Here is a 23,576-nt window from a genome sequence, read left to right as displayed (position 1 = left end):
TGCATTGCCAATTGGGTGGCTGGGTGGTATTGTATGTAGTAAAGACCAAGAGCTTCACCCATGCCTCCCTAGAAAACCCGGCCGACGGAGGGGGGACTGGACGGCGGTGTAAGATTTGAGAATGCTGGACGTGGAGGCCACAACGGCGATTTGCAGGGGCCAACGCCGCCCATGGGACGATTTGCCGCGAAAACAGCTGCTACGGGAAAAAATTTATGTGGGACCTCAGCCCACGTCCGATCCGATCAGCGAAGCTCTGGTTCCAATATGAACTTGGCCGTGGCCAACAATAATTTTTTCACCCTACGCACAGAATTAGTTTCTTTCCAGACACTACTTGAAAGAAATCAATCAATCGCCCAAGATGAAGCGCAAGGCAGATTCCCGAATTGACGACAAGAAACCGACGAAGAAGAAGTCGAAGACGAGTTAGCCACTGCCAATCTCCCATCGTCAAAAGTTGCCCACTAACACCGAGTCCTGTAACAGCCCTCTCGGCCGACGCTGCAAAGTCGCGATTTCGCAAGGGTCTATTTGACAAGAAGGTCCTCGACTCCTACACTACCGAGTACGCCAATTCGAGCCCCTACAAGCACTCGGTCATCAGTGGTCTGGTCGACGACAAGCTCCTGCGCTCCGTACGTGACGAGATTCGCGAGAACGTTTCCTTCACCCCCAAGGAGACCGACATCTACAAGATCCACCAGTCGGGCGATCTCGCCAACCTCGACGGCCTTGATGACGATGCCCTCGCGAAGCTCCCCTCCCTGCTTGCATTGCGTGACGCAATCTACTCCGAGACCTTCCGTAACTACGTCTCTCACATCACCGACTGCGGTCCTCTGAGCGGCCGCAAGACTGATATGGCCATCAACGTCTATACTCCCGGCTGCTATCTCCTCTGCCACGACGACGTCATTGGCAGCCGCAAGGTCAGCTATATTCTCTACTTGACCGACCCGGATCAGCCGTGGAAGGCCGAGTGGGGTGGCGCTCTTCGCCTGTTCCCCGTAAACGAGCTCGAGGGCAAGGACGGTGAGATCGCAAAGACTCCTGCGCCGGATCACACCAAAGTCATCCCACCTGCGTGGAACCAGCTCTCGTTTTTCGCTGTCCAGCCAGGCGAGTCTTTCCACGACGTCGAGGAGGTGTACCATGCAGAGTCTAAGGCCCAGCTTGAGAAGGATGGCGGCCGTATCCGCATGGCAATCTCAGGCTGGTTTCATATTCCCCAGGTCGGCGAGGATGGCTACGTTAAGGGTGCCGAGGAGAAGCAGGTTAAGAACTCGGGTCTCATGCAACTGCAAGGCAACCCGGACCAGCACGACACCCCGCGCTCACGGGCTGTCAAGGTTGACAAGCCCGGCTCGAATCCCGCCCAGGCCTTCGATGAAGCTGGACTTGAGTTCTTGCTGAAGTATATTTCCCCGACGTACCTGACCCCAGACACGCTAGAGCAGATAGCAGAGCACTTCGAGGAGAACTCCAGCATCACCCTTTCCAACATTCTCTCGAAGAAGTTTAGCGCTCGACTGAGGGAGTACATTGAGTCCCAGGAGAAAAACGGTCTTCCCGAAGATAGCGAGAAGATTGAGAAGAAATCGGCGTGGCGTGTTGCAAAACCCCCGCATAAGCACCGCTACCTCTATCAGCAGCCTGCGGGCGCCGACGAGCTGCGTAGCTCACAGGAGGAGAACCCGCTGACGGAGCTGCTTGACAATCTTCTCCCATCGCGCCAGTTCCGCGAGTGGCTACAAATTGCAACAGGGACCGTCATCGAGAGTCACGAGTTCCTCGCTCGTCGTTTCCGTCACGGACAGGACTACACGCTCGCGACAGGCCACGAAGGTAAACCTCGTGTTGAATTCAATCTCGGCATCACCCCATCAAAGGGTTGGGGTGATGACGAAGACGAGGAGGAGAAGCCTGAAGAGGAAGAGGAAGTTGAGAAACCCAAGAAGGGCAAGAAGGGCAAGGGTAATGCCAATGCCAAGCCGACGCCTAAGCCTGAGCCAGAAGAGGAGATTGAGGTCGGTGGTCACGAGGTGTACATGGCCGGCGACGATGGCGAAGAGGAAGAGGATGCTGCGATTTACAAGTCGAGCGGTGATGATGACAACATTCTCTTCTTCCAAGCCGCCGCGTGGAACAAACTGACCCTCGTTCTGCGTGACAGCGGAACGTTGCGGTTCGTCAAGTATGTCGGCCGTGCTGCTAAGGGTGACCGTTGGGATATCTCTGGTGCTCTCGACATTGACGCGGAGGATCTTGCGGCCCAGGTTCAGGTTAGTGATGAGTCGGAGGATGAGTGGAACGGCTTCTCTGACCCTCCAGCGGGAGACTCGAGCGACAGCGATTAAGTCATTCGAGTTGGGTTTCTGAGTTGATCTAGATTACATTGACATAAAGATACATGTTGGTCCATGCTTGTCCATTCTGCTCTATGTTTCGTGCCTAGCTAGATTTTGCGACTGTTACGAAGACTCTGGGAAGCGGGGGTGCAGTTATCGGGCTGATGGATCGGCAATAACTAAACGTTGCCAGCCAATGCTATAGTAAACCTGGACTCCAGCTGTCTGTAAGAGGAGGAATGCTAAGATTGAGCACCAAGTGACGTAGTATGAGCCTTCTGCCAGGTATTTCTTAATCCAGTACATGGAACTAATACTGGTACTGGCTACATTTTCAAAGCAGCAACTTAGGCCATCCAGCAGTGAACATGAGACAAATGAAAAACCTTGCTATTCCCGCTAACACTATACCGACGTCTTGCGTATTCTAGTATTGTTGAAAATACTAAGTCAGCCGAGTCCTCCAGTGTATTCTATTCTCCTATCAAATCGAGCGCCGAGAGATGACCTCGTCGCCCATACCAACAGTGTCGAAGTAGCAGTTGCTGTCGCGAAGTCGACCGCTTGTGGACGGTAGAGTTCCAGGATACACGGCTCTGAGATATCAGCCGCAGGACGCCACTCAGCACCGAACATCTTTCCCAGCCTGGGGATTCATGTGTAGATCGGCACCGTCAGTAATGAGGATGATGGCAGTTTCTTGATGCCTAGATTCGTTTGCTCGACATAGCGCTTAATTCCCCAGCTTGTCTTGGGTTAGGATATTTGCCCCCTATTCAAGCGGCAGCTCTCCTGTTTTCGGGCAGTTTTGTTTGGTTGCCATATGCAAAGCAGTAATGCCAAATATACTCAACAACGCTGTTAGGTCAGCGCCACGGTACAACAGAATGTTGACATCTCCCACTCGTCCGTAATGTCGCCCAACCTAACGCCCTGGAGAGCTGTTCGCCACTACTAGTGATTGCTAAGTTGATATCAGTGTCATGCTTGAGCAGCGCCTGTAACCTTCCCCATGTTTTCCCCCTCCCGATAAGTGAAAATTCAACTGATCGAAACTCTTCTTCATCTACAGCGTACACGTCGGCACCGACGGATAGTAAAACTTCGATTAACTGATGGTTTCCCGTCAAAACAGCTTCAAAAATGGTATTCCGCCCAAGCTCGTCTGTGTGTATACATACACATATTTGTTCGCAAACTGACTCCAGCAGGATTTACTGCTTCGCCATGCAGGGCAAGTCTGTATCTTTTGATTTATTCACGGCGTCTAGAGTTAGTGTTGCTGATTGTGGGAGTTTGCTTGGTCATCAACAAAAGTTTAAAAAGGAGGCTGAGTACATCTGCCAATGGAGAGGCCTGGCACAACTATATTTTGTAGTCACGGGTAGAGGAGCTTGGTTGACATAAATCCATGTCTTTCATACCAAATATCTAGCTATATAAACTAATGCCTATGTCACCCGTTCACCAGAGCTCGAGAGCTCGCAGAGCTATGCTACAGTGAAAACAAATTTACGCAAAGAAGCAATCTGCATGTTGTAAATGCTTCCAAGTCTCGAGCCTGCTAGCGTCTCGATCAAAAGACAAATTTCGCTAACCTTGACCATGCCTCCGTAACGCCACCCTCTTTACCCCAAATCTCTTCATCTAGTCGTGTAAAAAATGATCCCAAAACAAGACAGTGCCGAAATTGAATGATACAGCCATGTAGTGCAATGCTTACATGCTCCTCTCTAAACCTCGAATTTCTTTAACTGCTTTTCCGGCACTGTCCTTACAAAAGCGTGCTTGAGGAAATGCAACCACACCTTGTTGTTATGCTTCTTCTTTTTCTTACCGCCCTTCTTGCCTTTCTTGCCCTTCTTTTCTGCTTCTAAGTCTTCATCGTCCGAATCTTCCTCCAAGTCTTCTTCTTCTCCTTTATCCTCTTCAAAGTCTTCTGAAAGGGCCTTGCCTTTGGCGGTTTCTTGACCAATGCGGTGGGCTAGCTTGACGTAGCTTCGTACAGTTAAATCAGACAGACGGTAGATCTGGTCGGTAAATGTGCTGTACTCAACCTCAAACTCGAAGGGATTCGGCTTGGGTTTCTTAGTCTTGGGATCCTTGTCTTTGTGAATACCGTCGCGCCACTTGTTGCCGGATACGTCTTCTTCTTGCGTCATGTCGTTGTTAATGTATGTAAGGTTTGCAAAATACTGGGTATATCCGAGGAAGGTCAGGGGCTGAGGAGCGTAAGCCGGGCCGGGACCAGAACCAGCTGGTGGTGGTTGGGGAACGACCAAGTTAGGGTCCTGGCCAAGTCCTGGTTTCTTGCCCTTGCCCTTCTTTCCCTTTTTGCCCTTCTTCTTTTTCTTGGCAGCTTCAATATCGCGTTTAAGCTCCTCGTGGATGGCGTCGTCATCGGCTGGAAGCTGGGCGAGTTGTATCTCATTGGTAAAAGAGTCTGTCCAGACCGCCGCATTCTCCAGACCAGATATGTTATACTCCAAAACTCGAATGGTGGGGAAGTAATTGGGCACGATGCTGGGACCGATCAGAGACAGGTGATATCTCTCCGCATACTTGCCACCCAAGTCCTTGCTGGGCTTCTTCTTCTTATGCTTCTTGCCCTTCTTCTCCGGCCCGACAGAATTGTCCTCGTCAAGAACCTTGGAGACGTTTGGAAGCTTGGACCAGCCCTCTCGCAACTCATGGAGGTAGTCTGCTGCAGACTGGATGTTGAGTTCGTCCTCAAAAGCCTCGCGACCGACTTCGTCATCGACGGCAAACCCACTGAGGATGTTGATGTCTGTCTCCCTAGTATCGTGCACGATGAAATGGTCGATGTTCATGTGGCCATACAGAGACCCCACGACAACGTCGCGGTACTGCCGCATCCAGAGATTGTACTTTTGCCAGCATGTCTCGTCCCAATTCTTCTTGCTGTCAGTTCGGGCGGGAGGCACATGGCCCATGAGAATAGCCTTCATGCCACGATCGCGGAGGAACTGTAGCTGCACGCGGAGCCACTCCATCTGCTTAAAACCTGGCTCTGATGGCTGCTGACAGTCGTCGATACCGGCATTTCGGTCGAAGAAGTAGAGGGTGTTCAGGCTGAAGACAGCAAGCTTATTGGGGATGACCTCGACGTAGAACCAGCCGCCGAATCCGAAAGAATGACGCTGCTCCTCTGGGATGAAGTGCCTCCAGATATCGGCATAGTAACCCAGCCATTTATTAGGGCCCGGTAGGAGGATGTTGTGCGGCAGGATGTCGTTGTTTCCAAAAGTGGGAATGACAGGAACTGACATGCGTGTGGGATCGTTTGGGTGAGCAAATGTCTCGGCGAACTTGTCTGCAATCAGTCGATTTGTGCCCAGCACCTGGCTCGCATTACGGGGGATGTCCTCGTCGCTGTCGTGACGAGCCGAGTCGCCGGTCCAAATGACGAAATCAATGTCATCGGCAATATTCGCGGCTATCCAATCAAAAGTTGCATTGACGAGTGAGATGGGAGAATCGCAATCAGACGTTTCTGCACCATAATAGCCTGCAGCTCCCTTGCCTCGGTGGCATGCTATGTCTTCTTGTGTGGATGTATGCGCTTTGTAAAATTGATCTGGGTGAAAATCTACAGGCGCCAGAGGGCAATCTCATTAGCCATCTCTATTCTTATTTTCAACTCTTTCAAAAGGCCAACAAAGGGCTGAGCAGTGCCGCCCTCAGCCCCTGAACACGGTTTTGCGACACACAGGACGGATTGGGTGTCCTTGAACTGCACCCCACGTACCTGTAATATGCAAAAATTTCCCGTTCAAGCGTCGAGGCTGTTCAGAAACATCTGCGAGCACAGAACTGGGGCCAATAACTTTTTGCTGCCCGCTGGCAACAGGTGATGCGGTGACGACATGCAGGAACGGCTGGAGCAGGGCGACATGCAGAGGCAGCAAGCCCACTATTGCGGGTAGAGACCGCATTACTGGGAGCCGAAGACGCGGCACCTGGCTTGATCTTCTAGCTTTGACGTATGGGCGTGACAACCAGCTGAAAAGAAGAGAGGAGCTGAAGAGGTAAGCTTGTCGCGTGCTTGGAGTAGAAGCGAAGGGACTTAAATCTGAGAGTGGGGGGGAGGGCGATTCAAGGTTATTAAATCATGGCTCCTGTTCCCTGAGCTTCTTTTGTCTCCGTGGAAAATAGATGAAGAGCGAGTGCGGTCTGGAAATGATCCAGAACAGGGACTGACAAGATTCTGGCGTGGCCGTGACTTGACTTTCAGGGCACTGGGGCTGGTCAAGGCGGGCGGGCGCAGGGACCAGGGAGTTGACCTGCTAGTACCTTTTCTTGCCAAGGGAGAGAGTTTGTAATTAGAAAAGAAAAAAAAAAAAAAGACCCAGGGTCCACGTCACAGTTACAGCCCTGGGGGAAGGTCCCAGCTGGTTATGCTGGGAAGGGGATAGTGGTGGGAAGACCCTAAAAAGACCAGTTGAACTTGAGGGGTGATCCTCCCGTCGCCTGGTGTTGGGCTTTTTATCTGAAGGCCGCAAAGGGAAGTGATGGGTGCTTGTGGCGTCCTTGCCGCTGAAAGTGCTTGTGTCACTGACCGACTTTGCACTGGAAGCAGGGTGTCAGTCAACCACGGGGAATGAGGTAGTATCACGAGTGAGATCTTCTGATTAGGAGAGACCATGCCTTCTCTTTATGTGTTACCTATCCGGTGTTTCTGACCAATACACGTTGAAGGTTTTCGCATGCCCTCTACCCTCTCACACAAGGACGCAGGAGGGCGCTGTTCCCCGCCCTTCCCCTCTACTCTTTTCTGCGCAAATCGCTGGAAACATCACGAAATATGGCCATCAAGGTCCGTGGATGGTCAGAAGTGAACCACCCCCTCACCAGGCACTGTCTCCTCGGTGCGGTCGCATCTCCAGTTGTCCAGTATCTCGCGCCCACTGACACGTTGATGCCAGTCCACAAGGCTGAAGGTTTTGAGTCAAGCAGCCAATCGAGCCGCAGCAAGCCAACACGTGTGGTCTCTCAACAACACCCTTTGCCCACTGGGAAGGGTCCCCTCGTGGCTGAAACTGGTTGTCTTCCCTTCGGTAGAGAATGGGCAATACGGCACACGAGCCATTAACCAGGCAGAGGTTGACTGTGTCGGAGCCTCTGACCGGCCCCCGTGGTCTTGCTGCCCCATTCCACGCATGGAGTGGTCGTGAGACCATAAATGTGACCATTTGCTTCGTGCAAAAGTCCGCAACGCCGCATCCTGGGGTAAGCTAGTTGGCGCGAGTCAAACGACACTTGCCCACATCCATCGCTTGATCTGCCCGCTCCTACTCGTGGGGCCGCGTGATCTTCGATATGCCACATATCCATGATACCCAAAGACTGGTTTTCGATATTTCCCCCGGGAAGTGCCAAGGCAGCTTTTCATGCTGTCCGTCTGAGATAGCCATAGCATTCTTCATTATCGAATATTTGGACTCATGTCGTCCCCCGGCTGACCGGAGGCTGACGTCATATCCCCTCAACATACTTCAGGTCTGCTGGCCGACCCTTCTGGAAAGCTTCACAAAACTGCATAGTGACGGGAGGCTGACAAGATGCCAAAGTTTAGTCGGAAATGAACACGTCCAATCACGAAGAATCGCTTTGCCCGGATGTAGCTTCAAATTTCTGGTTTTCTTTCTTAGCTGTTGCTGTGTCTCCCCCCCCCCGCCCCCAATATTGGTCAGTTGACTGAATATCAGTGAAAATCAACCACCCTTTAGAGGTCTTGTCGCTTCTGTGCGACCAACGCTAACACCAGTGAGATCCACGCCGAATTCACGCCGAATGTAGAAGAAGAACCCTTCGCATAACCCGGTTAGCTTGGCAAAAGGCGGCTTGTCACCGAGTGTCAACCACCCACGGTTCCCCGACTCGCATCAGCGTCAGTATTGGGAAATGTGTTCAGATCAGATCGTAACGGCTGCTAGCGGGCAATCGTAGCCGGGAGAAAGAGTTTTCGAAATCGAACGAAACTCGGCTCCGTTGTCTCGATGGACCTTGGGAAGATGCCCCCCACTGAAGCACATGCGATTCGACACTAACCCAGATCCGCTCTAGCGTCCCGGCCCCATCCGCCATATACCAAAAGATTTCTGCGCTCATTCATTCTCAATTATTTTCTTTCTCCTTTCAACATACATTCAACGCAACACGATCCTGTCAATTCAAGCTGCTACTTTTTCATGTTTGTCGCAAACCAGGTTATCGTTGCCAGATTATTTTGCCGCACGTTTGAGGGTCGTCATCGCTTTTCGCTTCCGTGATGGCTTCCCATGGTTTTTCGTGGCTACATGTCTCAAAGTGCCAAAGCGAGTTTTTTTTATGAAACTCTTGTCATCACAGCTTTGATCGTAGCGGGATACCAAGTCTCGTTTGTTTGAAGTGCATTGGCGCTGGGGTTTCTAGACTATCTCGGATGTTCCTAACCGATGCAAACAAACTAAGAGATGAGACCGCGACCCGAGGTCGTCAGTTCTAGCAAACATTGTCATGATAATTACTGGGATATCTTGTTGAAAGTTTTCATAATGATACAGACCGAGAAAGGGCGACTTTACGCCGGTGCGGGAGTAGGTCCCTTGAAATATTTGCTAGGCACGAAGGGCATCTTGGCTACCGTTGCCGCCCTCTTCTTGCCTCGCACAACTACATCCAACTCAGTGCCTGACTTGTGCAGTCCCTCCTTGACATATCCCATGGCGATGTGCTTGCCCAATGTCGGGCTGGGCGAGCCACTGGTGATTACTCCCACCTTCTCGCCGTCCTGGGTGAAGATCTCGGCACCCTCGCGCGCAGGCGCACCGGTAATGAAGAAACCCACACGGCGTCTCTCGATGCCAGCGCCGCCCTTGCTCTTGGGCACGAGCTGCTTGGTGATGACCTCGGCACCGTGGAAGCCACCCTTAGCCCTTCTCTCCTTGGGGATAATCCACGAAAGGCTGCCCTCCACTGGGGTGGTGGTGTCGTCAATGTCGTGGCCGTACAAGCACATGCCAGCCTCCAGGCGCAAGCTGTCGCGCGCGCCGAGACCGGCAAGTTGAAGTCTCTCGGGCCCGGCGACCTCGAGCAGAGTCCGAGCCAGCGGGTCTGCCTCGCCGTTGGTCGCCTTGAAGGAGATCTCGAAGCCGTCCTCTCCACTGTATCCACCTCGGCTGATCATGGCCTTCTCAGATGTTGTCTTCCACTCGCCATCGACCTTGTACTTGAGCTTGGCAAAGCCAGTGTTACCAAAGTACAGCTTGTTTAGGTCGAGACCGTCGGCGGGGTCAAGGATCTCTTCAAGAATCTCGGCTGCCTGGGGGCCCTGCAGGGCAACCAAGCCGTATCCCTCAAGGACCTCCCACCAGAAGTCGTTGCTCTCAGGGTTCTGTAGCTCGGCTGTCTGCTCGGTAAGGTACTTGAAGATCTTCTCCCGCGTGCCGGCGTTGGAGACGACAGCGTATTCGTTCTCGCCGAGGCGGGTGATCATGGTATCGTCGACAATGCCTCCCGTCTTCGGCCACAGGAACGTGCTGAGCTTGCTCGAATTGATCTCCATGTCGGCGACGCTGGATGGCGTGACAGTCTCGAGGAACGACGCTGCCTTGGGGCCGGTGAAGCGGTGCTGAACCATGTGGCTGACATCGAAGAGGGAAGCATGGTTGCGGGTGAAGTGGTGGGACTCGGCCAGGCCCAGTCCGGTATACTGCACGGGCATGTGATGGCCGCCAAAGATGACCATCTTGCCGCCGTGAGCGATGTGGAAATCGTACAGAGGCGTCTTGTCCTGCTTGGAGAACTCTGCGAGCTTCTCCTTCCAGTTCTTGCGCGCCTCGGCCGAGTAGAAGCGTGCGGGTGCCGCCATCGGGACCGGCACCGAGATGGAGGTTGCTCCGGCGGCGGTGGTCGCAAGGGCGAGAGACCTGCCATTGCGGCAGGGAGAAGCGAAGAACGGCCTGGCCGTCCTGGCGGCAGCAATCAATCGTAATCTGGTCATCTTGACTGTCAATTGGTTATTCCTGAACTTTGTCGAGGGAGAAATTCTCAAAGGATAGAATGAGGGAGGAGGAGGGGGTGAATAGAGCTCTGGGAGGTCCTTTGGCTGATAAGAAGCGATAGGGAAGCGGGGCCGGCTCGGATCAGAGACCGAGCACCTACGGTAGCTACCCGAAGGTCTAAGTCGAGACGTACCGCCCGAAAGCGGTGTCGGAATGCTACCGCCAATTAAGCTGTTTTTCATAGAAAGAAGTACACTGTTGACCGATTGGTCTATTTTTGTTGCCCGGGCCATTAATCAGATATAGCTAGTTCTTGAGCTTAGATTTGCTGGTGTTGCGTGTAAGTTCAGTCTGTCAGGCGCAATCCCTCAAGCTTGGTAGACGAACGTCTCAAGTAGCCTTTGAGTCATGATTTACAAAAACCAAAGCCCAGTTATTAAATACCATTCAATTGTGTAAGTTGATTTCAAGCAGCCTTCAACAAAACTTGTCCCGGGTCGCGCTTCTTGGTTGGCGGTGGAAGTGGCTGAGATGGCTTGTTGTCGGTTTCCGGGGTTACCATCCGCCGAAGGCCATTTATAGGAGACCGTTAATTAACGTTGACGAGCTGCGATGTTTTTGCTGTTACCACAGTGTTTAGGTGTCTATTTGGTTGCTTGACTTATCTTGCTTTTCCTCTCAACTAAAGTTAGCCTGGCCTCCTTTCGCAGCAGAGTTGTTCTCCGTAGCCATTTCCCTTCTCTTTCCATAGAATGTTTTGCTCCAACCAAGTGGGACAGCGAATGAGACAAGCCCTGATTCCAGATCATATTGTGCGACCATGGTATTCCCCAGCGTTCGTCATATCGCCGGATAAAAACGGGGCACACAACGTTGTTGGGACGGCAAGGCGTCATTAACCGGCGATCGATTGCATAGCTGGCGTTGAGCCTGGCGCTGATGAGGTTTATGTTCCAGAAGCATGGATAAAGAGACTAGGTGTATCACAAGCGAACCAGGCAGTTGCAATCGATGGGTTGCGACAACCCTGTTGAAAAGACACAATATTCGAGACCAACAACGCATTTGGTTTAAAGTCAGTTTGACGGGTAATTCCACCAATGCCAATACAAATGTTTTCCTACAGTCAACGAACAAGGGGGACTTGAAGGATGCGTCGAAACTCGGAGCTATGCAAGCCACCGCGACGTGTGCGACACCAAAAAGCTTAGCAACTTAACAGGTCATGCTTCCAATCGATCGGCCTTTGGGGGGGGGGGGGGGGATCAAAACCTCATCAAAAGAAACATCGGCTCCATCTCATTGCGATCATGCGTGCACATTTTCTACCGATCCGCACGGCATTCGGACTGCTCGAGTAAACCCGAGAACCATCAGATTAAACATCAGACTCGACGCGTGGAGCTCGTGAGCTACACTATCCGACAAGACTGCACAAAGCTCATGATAGGCCGGTAGAGACAACGAGCAGCGGCCCATAGGGAGCCACGTCAAGGAATACAGGGAGCATCGCTGAAGAGGGAGGTGCCACGGCGGTGTTGATCGCCACCCGCCACAGGCTGAAGGATCGTCTGGAGACATTTAGATGCTCGGCTCCGCCAAACTGTCGGGTTGGTTTTTCGATCCCGTAGCAGAAGGCTCGATGGCCACAACCACAAATGTACTGAGCGTCGCATGGTGACAAGGGGGGCGCGCGCCACACCTCAGAACCACATCCAACAGCTCCTAGCGAGTCAAAGACCCTAACTGAAGTGGGAGACACTAGTGTTAAAGGCACACTCGGCAAACACCCCCGCAAAAGCTCCCGCCGGGATGCATCCCCTTGCCTCCAATACCACTTCACCTCACTTTCGACCTATGAGAGTTGGGCGCCACTTGACACGAAGTGGACAATTTCTTGTCGCACGGCGTAGTCTCCGTGCCTCCATACAGCAACATAATACCTAGCAGACACAGCAGACCACAGACTGTAGCTTCTTCCACCCACTAGCAATAGCCTTGGCCTGTCTGCTTCGGTTGACAAGGCTGCGCCTGCCAGCATACACACTTCGGTTTTGTCCGCTGGATGCCCACAGTAGTATCCTTGTACTAGACGGTTTTAGCCTCCGGCCAGCCAATCGTCGCCCGCCAGCGCCGTCCTCTTTCGCGCTCCTTTTTTCGTCTCTGGCTCCTTTTGGCTCCGTCCTCTCCATATCAATTTTCACATCTACCTCATTTCTGATTGCAGGCTCGACAGCTGCATCGCGGTCTCGCCTCTCTCTGCCCATAATTTTTTTTTCCCTTTCCCTCTTCCCCCCCTTGCCCTCGATATTGATACGCATACTACTCTCCCACTCTCGCGCACACCGAGGGCAGCCGCTCATCAAGTTTGCATTTGGGTTAGCTTCGCCTGGGTCCTAGCTCTCTCTCACCTAACCGAGTCGACGCGGATACGGTTGCCTCATGTCATCTTAATTTCCGTTCAATTCGTACCCAACCGGTCGACTCGCAGGGCTCTACGTCTCTGTCGCCTTCCCCCCCCTTGCATGCTGCTGTCCCTTTTTCGGACGATAGGCTCCACACGCAGCTGCAGTGCTGAGCGACAGACCGAGGCGCGCCCGGCGACCACGCCCGCATCGGGATCCTATCACCTCACCTAGGACCGGACCCCCCACCCCCCAGCCCAACCGATATACAACCAGGCAAAATGTCCACCGAGCCGTCCCCTCGTGCTGTGCGATTCTCCAACGGTGACGACGAATTGCTCCCAGACAAGATCATGCCCCAGCGTCCTGTCCCCGTCGCCGTCGACTCTGACAACTCTGCCTCATCTGCCGACTCCCATCCCGACGATCCGCACGCCCTCGAGCGCCAGGATGAGGTTGGTTCTCTTACCAGATACTCCGAGGGGCATGTCGGATCCATGTCAAACTTGGTTCAGGCTGCTGTAGCCAACGGCGGTACTACGCGAAGCCTACGAAGCAACGCCAGTGACAGCGATGGCGCCTATGCCAACGGCACCACTACGTCCAAGACCCAGCGACCTAGTGCTCCCGCAAGGACTCCCTCCAACACATACGCTCCAGCTGCCCACCGTAGGCCTCAACCTCAACCCCCACCATCTTTCGTCGAGACCGTTCGAGCGTCGTCCAGGGGCCGCCCTCGCCCCAGCGAGAGGTTCCGCCAGCAGGAGAGGGCATACGTACAGAGGCTGCGTCAGGATTACGGTGACGGATATCCCTTTGACGGCTATTCGAACGGTATGAGTCAAGGCGATTCCGACTCGGAGGGGGAGACGCCGTCCTCCGAGGGCCCCTTTGACGACAGATACGACCAGGAAACCATCATGTTTTACAACAACGACGACCTACAACCGTCTGACGAGGATCTGAAGGATCCCGCAAACCGGGAAAGACTAGAATGGCACGGAATGTTGGAAGCAGTTCTGACCGGAGATGTCGTCAGGCAGGAAAAGAAAAGGCTGATTGGGTCCAACGAGACAGCAGTGGGGAAGAGTGGGCAAAAAGCAGAGCTCTGGCTGGGCATCCGGTCCAAGGTATGCGGAAGACACCTTCCTGTGCAAAGGCGAATGGTGGAGGAGGCACGCGCGACGTTGGACCGAACTCTGGACGAGATCATCAACTTCTCCGTCAAGGGTGAAAGTGAGGCTGGAAAACCGCCATACGAACAGGTCAAGGATGTGGTGAAGAAGATCGATAAATGCGAGAGTCTGTACCCCTCTTGGACCTCCTTGGCCGCCGAGCATCAGTCTGCCAACTCACCACTTTTCCACGAGGCGTCAGAATCCATCATTTCCTGGTACAACACTAATGAACTCATCAACACGGAGCTCGCCATTCTCAAGAAATGGGTTGGCAATGATGAGCTGGACTTCACACGTACACGACAGCGATCCCCCGTGGGCCACGGTATCACAGATGAATCCTCGTTCCTGGATCGGTTGATGAAGGAAGATGGCCTGAAATCATTATATGATGAGGAGTTTGACAACGTGAAAAACAAAGATGCCCACAAGGGCATGTTGCCAGGCATCTCTACCGTTATTACAAAATCCAAGGAAACCTTAATTCGCAACTTTGCAGCCTTCCAGAAACGGCATCTTCCCCCTTACATCGAGGAGTTACTTACGCTCATCAGCTTCCCGTCTCGACTGATTGAGGAGATCATCAAAATGCGACTCGCTTACGCCAAGAAGGTCAAGGAGTCTGCCCAGCAAAACTCTATGATGCAAGATCAAATGATTGGGCAGTTTCAGCTTCTCCTGAAGCTGGCCATCCGCATTAAAATGGAATGTCTCGCCGTTACGCAACCGGAACCTGGCTGGGAACTTCCCCCCTGCATCGACGAATCCTTTGACCAGGTTGTCTTGGACGCTCTGAAGTACTATTTCAAGATGCTCAACTGGAAGCTTAGCGGCAACAAGAACACTTTCAAGGAGGCCGAATTGTTGTTCCAGGAATGGGACTTTGCCAACGAAATCGGCAGCCACCTTCAGGGTGGAGACGTTGAAGTTGCCGAGCAATTTAGTTCTTTGACGTTCAAGGCCATCAATCGTCTTAGCGTGACATTCGAGAAGGAGCTTCAGGTGAAACCGAAAGAGAGTACTTCCGAAATGAGCAAGAGATACAAGCAATGTCTGGACTCGGTTCGAGTAAGGCAGCGAATGTTGCAGCGGTTCTCTAGGATGTTGAGCGAAAATTATGAGAACGCGTCTGACTTCAGCATTTCGTTTGCGCCCGAAAAAATCCAGGAGTTTTATGACAGACTCATCACATCGGGCCACTTTCAGGTTTTCACAGACCTCTATGAGCAAGAGGGCATTTACATCATGGCCTCTCCCTCATTGGCTGAAAGGCACGATGCGATTCAGTCTATCCTAGGCCTCAGCTCGCCAGAGCAGTTCGCAGAGGACCCCACTGACCCCTACCTCCTGATCCTGCGTCCCGAAAGCACGCCGCACTGGTTCGGCGATGTGGTACCGCTCTCAGTTCGAGAGCGAAACATCGATTTGAAGAAGGGCCACATGAGACTCGTCGCTGCTGGTGCTCAAGCCAGGCTTCTCAATGCGAGAAAGGCCTTTATCGACGCAGTAGACATGCACGTCGATCTCGTGGTTGAGCAAAGATCGAACCTACACAAAGTCAACTCGCGACTCATGGAGATTAGGCGCGTTGCCTACAAACTATCCAACAACTTCATGGACAGTGTTGAAATCATTCGAAAGCAGACCGAGGGTAGGGAGGTTCAGGAGCTAATCCAAACCTGCTTTGTCTTCGCGACAGAATTCGGTCAGCGATCACTGCTCGTCATGGATAGCAACCGAAAACAGATGAACAACCTGAAGTTAACCAAGCTCGCGTTGGACTGGGTCAGCTTCATTTGCGACGACTGTATCGCATCGGATCGAAAGACGTTCCGATGGGCGGTCCTGGCTCTTGAATTTGCCATGGGAATGACGCGAGGAAGGCACATTCTAGCTTTAGGTGAGGATGAATATGCCAGACTCCGGGCCAAGGTGGCCGGGTGCATGGCCCTGCTCATCTCACACTTTGATATCATGGGTGCGAGATCCAACTTGGCCGCCCAAGCAGAAAAGGAACGCATCGAGGCTTTGGTGGGCCAGTTCAAGCGTCTTGACAAAAATCGGATGCTTGACGACCAAGAGGCCTCAAAGTACATCACAGAACAGCGGCTGGAAGAGATCGACAAGGTCGACGAGATCAGGAAAGCAAAGGAAGCCGAAAGACAGGCACTTGGTCGCGTCCTCGAGGGAAACAACGAAGTGGACCGTTCCCTCGCTTACCTCTCATCATCTGCTACCAATGTCACTATGCGTTGGCAGCAGGGCCACTTCGTGGGTGGTGGCACTTTTGGCAATGTCTACGCTGCCATGAACCTCGACTCTGGTCACTTGATGGCCGTGAAGGAGATTCGTCTGCAGGATCCAAAGTTGATTCCGACCATTGCCGAACAGATCAAAGACGAGATGGGCGTGTTGGAGGTGCTCGATCATCCCAACGTCGTCTCGTACTACGGTATCGAGGTCCACCGAGACAGAGTTTATATCTTTATGGAGTTCTGTCAAGGAGGGTCTCTTGCAAACTTGCTGGAGCATGGCCGCATTGAGGATGAACAGGTCACCATGGTTTACGCGTTGCAGCTGCTCGAAGGTCTTGCCTACCTTCATGAAAGCGGCATCGCCCATCGCGACATTAAACCAGAGAGTAAGTGGATTTGTTTTGGCACAAAAGACCTCGTTAAAGCTAACTGAACCTTAGATATTCTTCTCGACCACAACGGTATCATCAAGTACGTCGACTTCGGTGCTGCCAAGGTTATAGCCAGACAAGGCAAGACGCTTGTACAGGATATTACTGCCACAAAGCCCAACAAGTCCATGACGGGCACACCAATGTACATGTCGCCCGAAGTAATAAAGGGCGAGAATCCAGGCAGAGCTGGCGCCGTGGACATTTGGTCTCTGGGTTGCGTCATTTTGGAGATGGCGACAGGTCGTCGCCCGTGGGCCAACCTGGACAACGAGTGGGCCATCATGTACAACATTGCGCAGGGCAACCCCCCTCAACTGCCATCGACTGATCAGCTCAGTCCCCAGGGTATCGACTTCCTGAAGAGGTGTTTCACCAGGGATCCCAAGAAGAGGGCGTCCGCCGTGGAGCTTCTCCAGCACGAATGGATCATGACGATCAAGAGCCAGGTCGTGGAGCCACCCACGCCGAGTGACACTAGTAGTTCGGCTCAGTCGACACCCAGCACCAGGAGCAACACCAACGACGGTTTCTATTAGGGACGGAAATCGCCGCCGAACGTTGACCTCGTATCTGACCAAAGGGGGAAGGCGGAAGAGGACAGTCCTGATTAAACGCGTCAGGCCCGCTCGGTGTCCTCGACACATACATTTTTCTTCTACATCAGCAAACAATCATTTTCATCGTACCGGGCAACCCCCAGAAATTGCATTAGCGCAGCGTTTGGAGTCTTTTCCTCGAGGGTCTTTGTGCTTTTTCTGGTTAGGGGTTCAAAGGTAGTAACAGTCAGTCGCTGCTATAGGCAAACGGCGTCTCTGTTTTTTTCTTCTTTTTTCTCCATGACAATAACACGAACATGAAAGGGAAGCAGGGAAGCCGGAAATACGGGAGGTTGACACGAGTATGGCTAGGGGAAGAGAGTCCTGTCATATGTAATACAAAGTAATACCCCAAAAGCGACAAGCCGTATATATGTATATCCACTATGAAGCGAGTGAGCTTTTGATGCGTGCTGGTATCGCTAATTTCATATTGCTTATATGTTTTCTCTTCGTTTCACTTCATCACTAACTGCCACGCAGCCCATTACATCCTGGATAGCCCGTTGCCTAAAAGAGTGGTCCCGAAACCAAACGCCACACTCAGACAACCGCAGCCTCCGTAACGGCAAACTTATCAGTTTCTGAATCCATCACCACCATGGCGTCCATCGGCAGCGTCACTAGAGGCGACGTGTGCCCAACATCAACGTTCATCAAGATGGGGAACCTTCTCTCGGCTAACCGCCCGTGACAGAGGACACCCTTGAATACGGCCGCATACTCGGCCCTCTCGCGCTCCGTGTTGTACCCGTACGGCCTCCCGATGACCAGGCCCGCGACCTCGTCGAACACACCCCGCGCGGCGAGGTCCGCAACGGTCTGCCTCACCCTCCCGATGGGGTTGCCCTTTGCCAAATCACCCTCCCCCTGCGCGCTCTCCAGGAACATGATCTTGCCCTTCCAATCAGGGGAAATCTCCGCGATCCCCTGGATGCGACCCACCACGGTCAGGCAGCCGCCGAATATTCTGCCTTCCGCGCGGCCCGGGCGAAGCCACGTCCACGCCGGGGACGGCAGGAGACTGCGCGGTGTTGTCGCGTCGGGGTCCGAGGTGAAAGACGGAACCAAGGGAGCGTAGAACCTCGAGCGCGGGATGGGGCCGATGGGCTCGTTCGGACGAGAGACGGCGGCCAATAGGTTCACGAGGAGGAAGTCCTGCAGGTAACCGTCGTCCACCTCCTTGGCCTCGTCTCCGTTGGCGCCCGCCTTGTTCTCGTTTTCGGAGAAACGGAGGAGGGATTCGCGCGTGGACGTGACGGCGTCGGCCAGCTCCGAGACCGGGCACGGTCCGTAAAACGTCCGCAGGCCGGTGAGGGCGCGGAGGGACCAGTGGAGCACGGTGATGTCGGAGTAGCCCACGACGATCTTGGGGTTCCTCGCGACCGCGACATGGAGCTCCGTGTCGCGGACGAGGTAGGGGATGAGTTCCGTCATGGCGGGACCGCCGAGGGTGCAGAAGATGGCGTCAAAGGACGGGTCGGCGAAGGCGGCGCGCAGCTCGGCGAGGCGGTTCTCAATGGAAGCGGCGATGGGCCTGCCGTCGCCTGCGACCACGTCCTCATCCTCGCCGTCGTTGATGAAGATGACGGTGACGGAGTAGCCGAGGGATTCCAGGAGGGTCACGGAGCGGGAAAGGGCCAACGGGTAGATTGTGTTGACGCGTAGGGATGGGGAGATGAAGGCGATTTTGCCGTTTGGAGGGAGGGCTTTGGGAATTATTGGAGGAGGAGCCATTATATATATATTGGGGAGTTTTCTCTTTTTTTTCCTTTTTTTTTTTTTTTTGTTGCTGTGAAATCTTGGTACAATGGTATTTACTTTGTTGTTGGTGTTATTTCTTTTCGCAGCTCAAAAATTTTCTTTTTTTTACACTCCTGTTGTTGAGATGTCGTTGGATGGGCGTAGATATAAAGCTTCTTGGCGCCGGGGCCCGGGGGGTTGGAGGAGTGGTGTGTCAAGATGAGGCCCGTAGTCCGTTCGGCACGGTGAGCCAAGGGGGGATATTGGAGCCTCCGGCAATTTCCTTCCAGGTGCCCATTCACCACAAGCCACGTCTGCCAAAAGTTCATATCCCCGGGCGCAGAGGGATGGACGATGATTCTTACCGGCGTGGGATTTGTAAGCTTTGCTTACACTATCACACAATCCCCCAGCATTATCACGGCACGCTGACTGGATCTAACCACGGTCGGTTTCAATCTCATCTGCGCTTCCCCGCTGTCCGGGGGTTGTAGACTCCACCCACGTCGGTTCTGATCCGACTGACTGTGTGTGTGTGTGTGTTTGCGTGCGAGCCGGCAGAGACGTCCGCGAGTGGATCCTTGCGTCGTCGTTGTACCTACTTCTCTTTAAAAGTACGGGGGTGAAGCTCTGAAGAGAAACGAATAACAAAGCTGTACCTGAGGTCGAGGCTTGTGGTTTGTGGCACCATTGTGGTTTGCATGAGATTGCAGATGGCGTCAATAAGGGACTTTGGGTTTCGTATTCCTATGCGGGAGTCTATGTTGTTATCGATGGTGGAAAGCTTCTTCTGGAGTCGCTGTGATAGTTCAGGTGAACAAACACTTGTCGTGGAGGCGACAGGGCTGCCAGAGCAAGCGGTACTTTACGAGGTTGCCGGGAAACTCGTCTATGAACTTTACTCATCGCAACTCATGCAGTCATCGCATCGAGGTCACCGCGGTAACTTGAAAAAAAAAAGGGTTGTTTGATGGAAGTACTAGAATTTATGTTCTTGAAGAGATACCCTACGTTACCTGGCCCTCACTCACAAAACCAGTCACCCTAACTTCCGTGGACGTCCAATGCGTGCTTGGTGAACCACTCCATGCCTTCCTTCCGCCAGTCGTCCGTCTCGGTCTTGGTGCCGTTGATGCCAAAGACGACATCGCTGCCAACGCCGGCGCCGCCCTGCGTTCCATACACAGGCCATGGACCCAGACCAGGGGCGCCGTTGGGATCAAGCCCGACGAAAAAGTTGATCCAAGCCGAGGAAACGGTCTTGGCAAGGGTGTGAGCCTTTTCCGTGTAAGCGGTGTCGTTACCACCGAAGGGGTTCGCGACGTAGCCGTTACCGTTGAGGTTGTAAAACACAAATGCAACCTGTGCAATGTCAGTTGCGGCGTAAAATAAACCATGCATGGCAGCTGGTCGTGCTCGTACCTCTTGGAAGTGAGTTGCGCCAATGTATGGTGCTACTCCGTTCACGGTGACGTCGAAGCGATAGGCGTAAGAGGGCACGCCGTGGTTTGCCCAGGCGACATTAGCCCTCCGCCGAAGGAATTGGAAAGTCCTATAACCGAGCCGTCAGTCAGCCCCTTCGTCGTGAGAGTCTCAGAATGATGGCATACCAGTCCCCAAAGAAGGCCCCGGTGCGCCGCTGCTGCAAGCCCCGTGCTACCGCAATGTCCTCACCTGGTTGGATGATATGCGGCCAAGTCTCTAGGCTAGGGATCCCCTGTGCCTGGTCGTCCGGGTAGAGCTTCAAGGCCTCCTCGACCAGATCATCGACCGGCTGGCCCGTTGTCTCTTGCGCGTTCTTGGGGATAATGTTGCGGACAGCGTAACGGAAGTCGTCGTCAGTGTTGACTGGCCCGCTGTTTGGCCCGCGGCCCTGGCCAAACGCGGAGCCCTCGTCAGTGTTGGAGCCGATGAGTATGGGCACCTTGACAAAGTCGCCTCGGTTGATCTGGTTAGTTGCGTAGTCGGCAATAAAGTCACCGTCGAGTACTGGGGGGAAACGAAAGGCCTGTGCATCGCTAGCGTTCAGGACCGCATTGAACTCTTCAAGGGGAGCGGTCCGGAGGCATTCTAGTGACTCTTGGGTGCCGACATTGGAGGAGCAGGACGGTATTTTTGAGACCAATGTATCGTAAATGGTCTGATACGCCTCCGTGTTGTTGAAGCCTCCGGACCATCGAGGGATGACACCACCAAAGCCAGATTGCGCAATGGCGCCCCTGAATAGACCATCGTCACGTCCTACTGCGAGTTAGGCCCCCTATACAGTAGTTCAAAGGCAATAAGTTGAAAGGCATACCGTTATAAGCCAGAACCTGCGCGGAGACACTCTCGGCGCCAGAGCTTTCGCCAAAGATGGTGACCTTGTTCGGTGCGCCGCCGAAACTGGCAATGTTCTCATTAACCCATCTCAAAGCCAATCTCTGGTCTCGGAAGCCAAGGTTGGTGGCGCTGGCCTCGAAGGCCTCCCTGCCGCCGGGAAAGCCGAAAATAGATAAACGGTAGTTGAGACTGACTCCAATAACAGGTGTACCTTGCTCGACGCTGTTCTGCACGACAAAGGAGAGGTTGTACCGTTTGTCGGCGGAGCCTCCCATATACTAGATTCCATTAGCTCCAGCCCTTCAAGTCTCAAACTGAAAACAAGGGGCAGGTAGTCGTTCATACCAGACCACCTCCATGGATCCAGACGGCTACGGGCAATTGCGCATCAGAAGATACGCCGGCTGGGCGAACAACGTTAAGATACAAACAGTCCTCGGATGTCTCATAACCAATCGTGTCCTCGCCGTAGCCAACACAGTGCTTGGGATACGTCGTAGCAGGGCGGGTGCCATTCCAGGTTGAGTCTAAGCCTTCGGCGACGCGGAAACGCTCAGGAGTCTGCAAGATCAAATTATTATGCTGCTCTCGGGGGCTGATTGTTGCCGGTTGTTCACACCTTGGCATAAGGAATCCCGAGGAAGAAGTCCTGGTTGAATTCGGCATCATGAACGCCCGTATAGGAGCCGTTCTTTACACCAACCACGGGATCATTACTTCTATAACGAATGGAAGCAGTAAACGCCGGCAGGAGGTGGAAGCAAATTGCCAGGAAATAGACCATGAAATCCATGGTCAATATCGTGGAAAAAATCCGCTTAAGACACAAGAGGTGTTGGGATTCACGGCGACGGGGTGGTAATGATAAGAGTGGCTGGCCACGCGGGCCGCCACCACCCTTCTTATATTTCGATGCTTCCATCATAGATATACTCTCTTTCCTCTTTCCCTATTAGCAACACCCCAAGGGATAGAGACCCAGCCAGTGTAACACACAACGAACGAGGATATCGGACCGAAGACAGGCCGTTGTATTTACAAGACGAGGGGCCAAAACACGCGCAGAATGGGTCTACCAAGGCACTGGATAGTTGTCAGATAAAACAAGCCCCAAGTTGCAAATTGCATCATGCACCGCGGCACCAAGCATCGCGTGAAGCATCAAGTCCGTCTCTCACCGCAACGGAGGTGGGTCATTCATAAAGTAATGGCGGCGGAACTTCGGCGGATGTTGAGGAGAAATGAAGCGAAAGGACAATCGCAACTGCAATGGGCCTAGCATCGAGTGGTTATGATGGCCTCTTTTGGTACTATATGCATGGGTAGCAACATAGAAAGTGGATGCGCGGCTGTCATGAGCGGCAGTGAAGAGACATGTTGGGGAAGGTTTTTAGACTGATGCGGGGAAACATGGGGTTTGGGGAATGATTAACTACCAAAGAGCCACATCATCGTACCGGTCGTATAGGTCTCCTTTGGATACCGCTAGTCAGGTTTCCTCCACCCTTTTGCCTCGATGGAGGTTCCGAGTCTTGATGTGCCGAACAGAAAAATTGCGTCAAATAACCGCCTCAGTTCCTCAGCAACAACGCTCTTGAATGTGGGCTGGCTTAAAATCGGATGAGAAAAGCGAAGGACAGAAAAGAGGCAGATTCCCTGAGGCCTTTTGAAAATTATCATAGGAAGTCGATGATTCTAAGTTGATAATGGGGCGAGATATTTTAAGTCTGCTGCAGTCCTCTGAACTGCTTGCCTGAATAGGTAGGTAGTGTAAGCGTGGTTCTTACTCTTGTAAAACCAGTAGTCGTGTACACGTGATGTCTCACGTGCCCATCGTGACTACTTTCCCTGTCAGTATAACCAGGAATGCAAAAGTGGCAGTCTCTTTTCGGGAGAATTGAGGAAAGAGTCAAGAAGAGAATAAGAATCAAAGTGAAAAAAAGGTCTCATCCACATTCCTCGTCGGCCCTGACCCTACCATAAACCATGTGGTAGCTGGACAAAAGTGAACGGAATGCCAATGTCTTGCAAGGAAGGCGCTGCAGATCGACGGCTGCCTTCTCCACCCTCATTAGCGAATTGGCATTCCGCGAGTGGGGAATCACTCCGAACTCTGCTGTAACCTCATCTCACCATTCACCCACAGACCTGGAATATCTCCGGCCACAAGTCGTGGGCCCCAAATGGGGGGGCCGACGTGGAGACTGAGGCCTGCTGATGTCTTCCTTGATCATGGTTGCCCACCGCGAATGGACGGGTACTCGGCGCCAAGTGTCCTATTCGAGA

The 23,576-nt window shown here is 53.1% G+C and overlaps 6 protein-coding genes across 6 annotated transcripts; 2 read left to right on the top strand and 4 right to left on the bottom strand.

Annotated features, from left to right (window-relative positions):
• Positions 1-364: 364 nt before the first annotated feature.
• Positions 365-2,360, top strand: CTRU02_208801 (pkhd-type hydroxylase tpa1; the record flags this gene model as incomplete). Its single annotated transcript, XM_036724783.1, has 2 exons — positions 365-428; positions 490-2,360. The coding sequence occupies 2 exons, from the start codon at positions 365-367 to the stop codon at positions 2,358-2,360; spliced, it is 1,935 nt and encodes a 644-aa protein (XP_036583415.1).
• A 1,724-nt stretch (positions 2,361-4,084) lies between these two features.
• Positions 4,085-6,307, bottom strand: CTRU02_208800 (calcineurin-like phosphoesterase; the record flags this gene model as incomplete). The annotated part of the gene is made up of 2 exons (XM_036724784.1): positions 4,085-5,961; positions 6,121-6,307. The coding sequence occupies 2 exons, from the start codon at positions 6,305-6,307 to the stop codon at positions 4,085-4,087; spliced, it is 2,064 nt and encodes a 687-aa protein (XP_036583416.1).
• A 2,627-nt stretch (positions 6,308-8,934) lies between these two features.
• On the bottom strand, positions 8,935-10,356 carry CTRU02_208799 (glycine cleavage system t protein; the record flags this gene model as incomplete). The annotated part of the gene is made up of 1 exon (XM_036724785.1): positions 8,935-10,356. One exon carries the CDS (start codon positions 10,354-10,356, stop codon positions 8,935-8,937), a length of 1,422 nt encoding a protein of 473 aa, XP_036583417.1.
• A 2,687-nt stretch (positions 10,357-13,043) lies between these two features.
• On the top strand, positions 13,044-17,165 carry CTRU02_208798 (MAP kinase kinase kinase wis4; the record flags this gene model as incomplete). The annotated part of the gene is made up of 2 exons (XM_036724786.1): positions 13,044-16,581; positions 16,636-17,165. 2 exons carry the CDS (start codon positions 13,044-13,046, stop codon positions 17,163-17,165), a joined length of 4,068 nt encoding a protein of 1,355 aa, XP_036583418.1.
• Positions 17,166-17,768: 603 nt separating this feature from the next.
• Positions 17,769-18,962, bottom strand: CTRU02_208797 (peptidase U61 LD-carboxypeptidase A protein; the record flags this gene model as incomplete). Its single annotated transcript, XM_036724787.1, has 1 exon — positions 17,769-18,962. One exon carries the CDS (start codon positions 18,960-18,962, stop codon positions 17,769-17,771), a length of 1,194 nt encoding a protein of 397 aa, XP_036583419.1.
• A 1,050-nt stretch (positions 18,963-20,012) lies between these two features.
• On the bottom strand, positions 20,013-22,212 carry CTRU02_208796 (carboxylesterase family protein; the record flags this gene model as incomplete). The annotated part of the gene is made up of 6 exons (XM_036724788.2): positions 20,013-20,330; positions 20,391-20,520; positions 20,579-21,209; positions 21,268-21,568; positions 21,636-21,851; positions 21,910-22,212. The coding sequence occupies 6 exons, from the start codon at positions 22,210-22,212 to the stop codon at positions 20,013-20,015; spliced, it is 1,899 nt and encodes a 632-aa protein (XP_036583420.2).
• Positions 22,213-23,576: the final 1,364 nt, after the last annotated feature.

Source organism: Colletotrichum truncatum, assembly GCF_014235925.2.
Source record: "Colletotrichum truncatum strain CMES1059 chromosome Unknown Contig_0005, whole genome shotgun sequence".
NCBI classification, from domain to species: Eukaryota; Fungi; Ascomycota; class Sordariomycetes; order Glomerellales; family Glomerellaceae; genus Colletotrichum; species Colletotrichum truncatum.
This window is presented reverse-complemented; position numbering and strand designations above follow the sequence as displayed.